Here is a 9371-nt window from a genome sequence, read left to right as displayed (position 1 = left end):
CATGCATTTCCATTTCTTTACCTAATACATTACTTTAAGCCAGTATCAATAGTTTGGCTGTTGTCACGTAGGGCTACGCCCCCCTCTCCTCGCTGTCACTCCGGTGTCTCTGTTCCCATGTCTGTATTGTTCCTTGCCCGTTAGCCCTGCCTTGCTTGTCTGTTGCCCTGGTTTCTGTCTCTCTGCCACGCCCGTGTCATTATCGTTATCAGCTGTCTCTCGTTTAGTTCCATGTATTTTAGTCCCTGTGTCTCCTATGTCTGTATCGGTGGTTTTGTGTTTCAGTATCCTTGTATGCGTTCCTGTGTTATTCTGACTCCGTGTTCCCTGCCTTGTGAGTACTTCTCGTTTCGCTGCCCAGACGCCTTGTGTTTTCAGTTTCCTGATTGTTTCGTTTGTTCTACGTCTACCCGTGTTTGATTTTCAAGTATTCGTTCCGTCATGCCTCTCAGTGTTTCGTGTTCGGACTCCCTCACTGATCTGACCTCTGCCTTTTTATTCGACCCTGATTTTGGGTGTTATTTTCATGGCATAGTGGAAGATACTAATGCATTTGGGCTTGTTTCAAATGTACAGTATTTATATGCATTATAACCTACTATAACCTATTCTCAGATTCACAGCAGACGTAGCAGCTCATCAGAAATTCTCTAGCCACAAACAGTAACCGAGATGATATTGAGATCCAAGAGGGAATGGAGAACCCAAAGGAATCATGAATTTAAAATTTTTAAAGGTTGGGCATCTTACGTATGCACTCATTTCCTTCCCTGGTGGTCATACAATATATAACAGTGGCGTTATGAACAAATCCAGGATTTCACTTTAATCTTCTTTAAGGAATGAAAGGCAGCTGGAAAGGTTATAAGATATTTAGCTATATGAAGAACAAATATTGACAGATTTCTAACATTTTAAGTCTTGTTTAAATACTGTTTTTCTGTAATTATTGTTTTTCCTGGTAATTGTTAGAGAGAAACAGGGCAATGAATGTAACAATAGACCAATTTCAAACCCAGGAGTCTTACCAGCAAGCTGTTGTAAAAAATATTGTCATTGTTTCTCTTGGCCTGATCATTAATTGCATAAATGGGATGTTAGTGGTCACTTTCTTCCGCAATACTGTATTTCACAGTGACCCAAGGTACATTCTGTATATTAATCTTGTAGTCAATGACATTCTCATGATATGCATATCAGTGACTTTGTATGTTTTGACTTATACATTGCCAAATGTAAACGTTTCAGTTTGCTGTACACTATTAGTACTAGGTTCAACTACTCATATGAATACTCCTCTGAATTTGGCTGGAATGGCAATAGAACGTTACATTGCAATTTGTAAACCATTACATCATTCTCAGATATGCACAGTGAACAGGACTTACATTCTCATCTGTTTGATGTGGACAATCGGAGCTATTCCCCCACTAGTTGATGTCATCATTATTGCAGCACTGCAGCCCCTTTCTTTTTTTAATTCTCTTATCTACTGCCAACCAATTATTGTATACAACACAAAGTATAATGTTCAAAAGACAATTGTTACACAATGCCTTTATATGTCTGTTGTATGGATAATGATATTCTATACTTACTTTAGAGTTCTTTGTATAGCTAGAATTGCTTCATCTAGTCATCAATCTTCAGCTAAAAAGGCACGGAATACCATCTTGTTACATGGTGGTCAGCTACTGTTGTGCATGTTGTCTTATGTAACCCCCGTTTTGGATATGGTGCTAATACAATTTTTCCCAGCTCATCGAAGGCTTATTGCCTTTGTCAATTATCTTTTTACAAACATCATACCAAGGCTTCTGAGTCCTCTCATCTATGGAATTCGAGATAAGATGTTTGTGAGACACATCAAAGGCTATTTTTCCTGTAAAGTCATCTTTGTAAAGATCACATCATAGTGCAGAGTTTGTATGGGTGTTTGAAATCCTTGAAAGTGATTGAATTTTTATGTTGAATTTTCCAGGTTTCAAATGTGCTGGAATTTTGGCTTAAATACTTGGAAATGCTTGAAATTCTAATTGTATTTTGTGTCACAACTAATAGCTGTCTTAGTGAATAGTTTGCTTATGTTCCATTACAAATATCAGTGAAAAATGCAACACCTCTTGCAATTTTATCATGAAACTCAAGATACTGGGAAAATGTTAAGATTGTGCATTTTGAAAACAAACTATGAAGTAAAAAATATGCTAGCTTGGTAGCTTAGCAAATCCTAACCAAACTAGCATTTATTTCAAGCATATATTAAAATTTCTAGCTTAATACGCCAATAAGCTCATGTAATACACTTATTATTCTGTTATTACCAAACATGGTACCATCTCTTTTATTGTGCTAAAAAAGAATTTATCATTTTGAGTATATGTGTATATAAATATAATTTACTACAGCTGTAAGGTGCTGTAAAATATTGAAAACGGACATTGAAAGTTCTTGAAAAGTGCTTGAATTTGACAGTGGAAAAGGTGTATGAGGTTTGATTTCAAATGAACATGTTAAAATGAGGAAAAATGTTTTTGATTATAGTCATGTTATATAAAGGGAATTGTACTGTTAAAGTATTTCAGTAACTCTCAGTAAAGTTCCCAAGAACCTTTACATTTGACTCCCAATTTGCATAAAGAATTTTCTTTTTTTTAATAATTGCAAACAGAATGTGTGACACAGGGACAGAGGCAGCAGGAGGCAGAGGCTGTGAGCAAAAGGCTTTATTATCCATAGTGCTAACCAAAATACTCAGGCCACTAGGCAGATCAAACACAACAGTATACTCAAGGTAACGCAGGTAAGTAACGCAGCCACAGGCGTATGGCAGGTCCGGTACAGAGCAGGCTATCCCACGTAGAGGTGAGGGGTACAGGCTGAATGTGCAGCACTGGACGGCGCGACCTGTGGGGATTTAAAGAGCCTGAGTCCAATTAGAGCCAGGTGCTAATACTCGGGTGATTGGGAGTGAGGGAGTGACCGGGAGTGAGAGGGCGTGCGCAGAGTCGAAGTGGGCATGTGTGAGAGGGAAGAAGTGTGTGTGCGTGCCCTCTGGTGGAGTCTGGGCTGACCCACCGTGACAGAATGTTTGTATTTTTTCTACTCGTTTATATGAACTCTGCACCATTGTGTTAGAAATTCCAAACGTGTACCTTGACCCTTTGGCCAATTTATTAGGCACCTCTTGCAGGTTCCTTTTGTAAAGACTCCAATAAAAAAAAATATTCAAACAAACAAAACATAAAAAAAAACAAATTACAAACAGCACTAAAATGATTGAGCAAGAAGTATGAGTATTATGCTGCTATTACCTCCTCCAATCAATAGATTGTTGATTTATGAGTGATATTTTGTAATCATATCTATTTATGTAATGCATCATAACTGTGAGCATTAAGGTTATTGTTCCACTTTAATCACTGCACATTTCCAATATGCAGTTGCAGGTAGAATGAAAAAAATCATCTAATGATTGTGCTGGGCTTTGATATTGTGATAAATTCAGGTTCCCAGTATTTTTATTTAATTTTCTGAACTTTACAGTTAGAACCCTAGAGGTCCAAAACAAGCCTTATTTAACAATGAAGTTCAATAAAGCATTGTTCTACTTGCGATGTTAATTTGTACTAAGTGCCACCAGTTCCATATGGATTTACATTTGGATTTACTGTTCTAAACATGAAACCATATTGCCCAAGCCTGTGCTCTCCTCATCCCTGACAAGCCCATAATTTCAAGGAATTCCTTCACAGATATCGTTAGCATACAACCTCTTAAACCAGTTATGTTCCACAAGCAAATATGTAGCAGACTTTATTAAATAAATTATCCAGGTATCATGGTCTTTGCTCTTTATCTTTAATTAAGAGCTGCGTTATACTGCCCACCTAGTTTTTCCAGTATAGAGGGAGTCAATTCACTATTATGAAAAAATATTTCTTTAATCTTTACCATTGCACACACAAGATTATCACTAAACTTGTCAAGCAATTGCCAAGTAAGCAGAAGAGCTTCTTTCCACAACACACTTGGAAGCCCTAATCACCATTACCATGCCCATGGTAAATGCCAAAGACATAGTACATTATGTCATTATACCCATTTCTACCTGCAGCCAAGATGTTGAAAATGTGCCTGTCTGAGAAGCAAAAATGTAATATCTTCAAAATAAGCTCTAACAAGCCTAGTAATACCATCTGGTACTTCAAATCAAATCAAAATGTATTTATATAGCGCTTTTTACAACAGTTGTTGTCACAAAGCAGCTTTACAAGTGTCTGAGTCCAAGCCCCCAGTGAACAAGCCAAGGGCGAGCTTTTCCAAGAGCAAGCCAAGGAAAAACTCCCTAAGAGCATGAGAAGAAACCTTGAGAGGATCCAATACTCAGGGGGGAACCCATCCTCTTCTGGCTGATGCTTCACCATGGCATCCAGAACAAACTGGTACACAGCAATAGAAAGATAAAAAAAAAACACAACCCTTCTTTGATGACTGAATCTGATACCAGATCAAAGAGGCATGTTTCAAACATCCTGAAAAGTCTGGGGTGGTTGCCTTTTGCACTGATGTGTCCATTAGGCTATTAGCTTAAGTACAGAACCAGCCTCTTTAAATCTAAACTACAAAAGATTTTCTGTCCACATTAAGAAGGCTTATGGCACATTTCCACTAGGGCCTGCTTGGCGCGGTACGGTTCGATACGGGTCGCTTCGCAACGGAACGGTACGGTCGCGTTGTGTTTCCATTACAATGGTGAACCACCCCAATGTGGGTGGAGTCGCTGTTGGCGCGCGGGTTGTAGTGTCGTGACATCATTTGTATGCGACCACAACACCGGCACAACACCCCTTAACAAATAGCATTATTGTATCTTATTTATCTTTATCTTCATTATTGTATGTGGTTGCTCTAATTATTGATAATAATTTGGTATTACTCAAACAGGCTGAATACACCCTGCATAAAAAGCATCAGTCATACAATCAAATGAAATCAAACTTTATTATGAAATATAGATATTTAAAGTACAACATATGTAAATTATAGTTATAGTTTAAAAAAGTGCAAAAAGCAAATATATACGTATAGCTTTATATGAAATAAATATTTATAGTACTACAAGCAACATTTTGTGTGCTTTTACTGGCGTCTGTCTCGCATGGTGTTCACAAGTTCGCCAAGCACCCCGAGGAAAGCCCGGTTGAAGGAAACATTTTCCGCCAACTCCGCTCGCCTCGTCAATGGAAGGGGAATCTTGAACGTAAAAAATAACAAATATTAAACACAAGCATTCCCGTGAAAGCAACAACAATATAGCGTAACTGCACAAAATGTGTAGCACGTCATCGCTGCTATGGCTACAGCTAACTAGCAACTAGCAAGGCTAAGAGCTAGCTATTGTACAGTAGTGACTGTGGTGGTAACATTAACTACAAACACAGCTCTAAATTCCTGCGTTTACAATAGATGCGTTCATATTACGTTCATATTACATCTTTTACGAGCCTAGTAGTAAAACTGTGAAATCACAATACACTCACCATTCTCCGTGGCCTCCAGCACCGACATCGTCGTGTCCAGCACGTTTTCTCTTCCGTTACTGGCTGGCCGGTGACCGTATATGACATCCATTTGCTGGAACCATTTCCAGTCTTTGCGGTTTGCTCCGCTGCGTCCGTTATGGTCCTTCACCGCCCGGTAATCGCGTTAAGCTTTTTTAGCTTGGACCGACCGGCACTGCTGAACGGACCGCTGGTAGCCATGAGTGGCCATTAGCGCGGAAACCTCGCTAAAAACCTTTACATTTCTAGTGGCCCCGTCCAGTTCGCCCTGGATTTTTTGATCGCTGATTATTAACAGAAAGGTTTGTACCTCGGCGTTTGACCAGGGAACAGACTTCGCTCCTTGGGTTTTAAAAATGGCTGAGGAGTCCATAGCATAGCGGAGGAGTCGCTCTCCTGACGCAACCTGTGACGACACTCCCTGGCCAATCAGTGTCATGCTGTCCCTCCACGTCACAGAACTGTACCGCTTCGGGACGGTTAGAACCTCGAGCGAGTCGGTACGAAAAAAGTACCCAAAGGGGCCGGCTCACAGGGTACTGGTACTAATGGAAACACTCACAAACCGACCCGTATCGAACCGTACCGCGCCAAGCAGGCCCTAGTGGAAATGCGCCATTATAGGTCGAAACGGTTCAATACTCACTGCTTATTCTTTTCTGATGTCAGAAAGACACTTGTACAGAAGCTGCCAGTGCAAGACTCAGAGCCTCTCACATTTCTTTTCACCTTGGAGAACAAACATCAATGAATTATTCTGTGTCCCCAATTGTTACACTGGCACCATTCAGGCATGGTGTCAGGAATAGGCGATAACATAATTATGTTCACCTGTCGCACCACCACGCCCACATTCCTGGCGTACTTGAGCACCAGGACTTCACTTCCTGGTTGCGAAGTATTGCCTCATGTCGTTGCATACCAAGCCGTTGTTCCTGATTGTCTCTCTGTGTGCCGAACTCTGCTTGTCCCCTAGACCATGTCTCCTGTCTGACCCCTGGATACCTCCCGGACTCTGCCCTTGCCTCTCGACCCTGGACCGCACTGACCACCGCTCCCATGCTACTGCTCTGCACCTGCCATACATCACTGTGCTTATCGTGTGGCACTCTGTACAGAGTTGTCAAAATAAAGATCGTGTTATTCCGCATCAGGATCCCTCTCAGCGTGTTCTATACGTTACAGAATACTTCGCCTTTCCCATGGATCCTGCGGAAACTCAGGCTCACCTGGCTCGCCAAGAGGCGACTATCGCAGCCATGACGGAGCGTATACAACAGCTCACCGAGACAGCTTGTAACCAAGAAACTGCGCTCCGTGCCCTCACCGAGTCCGCACGCCAGAACGTCCAAGGTGCCAGCCCCGTGTCTTCTGCCCCCCTGACCGTTGCGATGCATCCCACCAATATGCCAGTAGCCTTACCTGAACGGTATGACGGGTCTCCAGAGCGTTGCAGGAACTTCTTGATGCACTTCCTGATGCTCCATGTACTTCACCTATCACCCGGCCTTGTTCCAGACGGATCGTCAAAAGGTGGATTTTATGCTGACATTCCTGACGGGAGAGGCAGGAGCTTGGGCTACTGCTCTTTGGAGTAGCGGAGACGACTCCCTGAATACGGAGCGCCACTTCTCCGAACTGCTCCGATCCGTCTTCGACCACCCTGCCGCCGGGCGCGATGTCGGCACCCAGTTATGTGAAATCAAGAAGGGGAAACGCAGCGCGGCAGACTACGCCCGAGAATTCCGTACACTGGCTGCTGGCAGTGGCTGGAGTGGGACTGCCCTCAAGACGGTGTTCCGCCGCAGTCTCAGAACTGATCTGCAGATTGAGCTGGCCTGTAAAGATGAAGATCTAACTATTTCCGAGTTCATACAAGCAGCGGTGAACGTAGATAAGCTGCTCACTACTCACCGTCCCAACCTGCGACTGTGCCATCGACCTCCATCCCGGGGTGACCTTACCCAGGAGAACAAAGCCGTACCCGCTCTCCCGCCCAGAAGATGCTGCTATGGAATCTTATGTCAGTGAGGCCCTACAGAGGGGGTTTATTCGCCCGTCGACATCTCCCGTCGCGGCAGGGTTTTTCTTCGTAGAGAAGAAGGACGGGGGGTTACGTCCCTGTATTGATTATCGAGCCCTGAACGCTGTCACGTCTAAATATGCTTACCCTCTACCCTTCATCTCTGCCTCACAAGAATGACTAATGGGGGCTGCAGTGTTCACGAAGCTTGATCTCAGGAGTGCCTACAACCTGATTAGAATTCGCGCTGGTGACGAGTGGAAGACAGCCTTCGTCACCGCCAGGGGGCACTATGAGTATCTAGTAATGCCATACGGGCTGTCAAATAGCCCGTCAGTGTTCCAGGCTTTTATGGACGACATATTCCGAGACATGATTGATAAATATATATTTGTTTACATAGACGATATCTTGATCTATTCCCCCTCTATCCAGGAACACATAATACACGTCTCTTCGGTCCTCCAGCATCTGCGAGAGAACGGCTTGTACGTGAAGGCGGAGAAATGCGAGTTTCATGCACCTGTCATCTCCTTCCTCAGCTGTACCCTGTCGCCGGGTTGCATCAGCATGGGCGACAGCAAGGTAGATGCAGTCGCAAACTGGCCTGTGCCCCGTTCCGTTAAGAATCTCCAGCGCTTCCTCGGATTCGCCAACTTCTGTCGTCGGTTCATCAGGGGTTTCGGTTCGGTGGCGGCCCCCCTTACCGATCTCCTGAAAGGGGGAAAGAAGCGCCACTTCATATGGACACCCAAAGCGGAACAGGCGTTTAAAGCGCTGAAAACCGCGTTCACCAGCGCTCCTATATTGCATCTCCCGGACCCCACGTTACCTTTCATAGTCGAGGTCGATGCATCCGACGTTGGCGTAGGGGCTGTTCTTTCACAGAGACAAGGCAATCCGCCCAAACTGTTCCCGTGTGCCTATCTCTCCAAAAAATTACAACCGGCCGAGGTGAACTATGGCGTAGGTGACCGCGAACTCCTGGCCATGAAACTGGCTCTCGAACACTGGCGGCACTGGTTAGAGGGAGCAGAGCACCCCTTCCAGGTGTACACAGACCATAAGAACCTGGAGTACCTCAAGTCCGCTAGGCGACTCAATCCCCGGCAGGCCAGATGGGCGCTGTTTTTTACCCGCTTCAGATTCACAGTACACTACCGACCAGGATCCAAGAACACCAAGGCTGATGCATTATCCCGGATTCACGAGAAGACGCCGAGCGACAAGACACCTGACCATATTCTCGGAGAATCCTGTTTCGTTGACCTCATCCGGTGGGATATTCAGGACGAACTGGAGGAAGCCCTCCGCGCCGACCCAGGCCCTGCAGATGGTCCCGATGGCAAACAATACGTCCCGGTCCCGCTCCGGGGACACCTCCTCCAACTCGCACACGACACTCCGGGCACGGGTCATCCCGGTATAACCCGCACCAAACACCTGATCGCCCAGAAATACTGGTGGCCGTCATGGGAGGAGGACATTCGCGACTACGTACTCGCCTGTGTTGTATGCGCACAATCACGCACACCCCGAGCACTGCCCACTGGTCAGCTCCTCCCCTTGCCGATACCCCGCCATCCGTGGTCTCATCTGGCCATCGACTTTGTTACGGATCTGCCTGTCTCGGGCGGTAACACGGTGATAATCGTGATGGTGGATAGGTTCTCCAAGATGTGTCGTCTGATCCCACGCTCGAAACTGCCCACTGCTATGGAGACGGCCTCTGACGTGTTCCACTACGTCTTCCGAATATATGGGTTACCCGAGGATATCGTGTC

General features: G+C 44.6%; 1 protein-coding gene across 1 annotated transcript; it reads left to right on the top strand.

Annotated features, from left to right (window-relative positions):
* Window positions 1-986: 986 nt before the first annotated feature.
* Window positions 987-1916, top strand: LOC143497429 (odorant receptor 131-2-like). Its single transcript, XM_076993369.1, has one exon. The coding sequence runs from the start codon at window positions 987-989 to the stop codon at window positions 1914-1916; it is 930 nt and encodes a 309-aa protein (XP_076849484.1).
* The last annotated feature ends 7455 nt before the right edge of the window (window positions 1917-9371 follow it).

Source organism: Brachyhypopomus gauderio, unplaced genomic scaffold (assembly GCF_052324685.1).
Source record: "Brachyhypopomus gauderio isolate BG-103 unplaced genomic scaffold, BGAUD_0.2 sc111, whole genome shotgun sequence".
Lineage (NCBI taxonomy): Eukaryota > Metazoa > Chordata > Actinopteri > Gymnotiformes > Hypopomidae > Brachyhypopomus > Brachyhypopomus gauderio.
The sequence above is the reverse complement of the archived record's forward strand: the minus strand, read 5'-3'. Positions and strand labels throughout refer to the sequence as shown.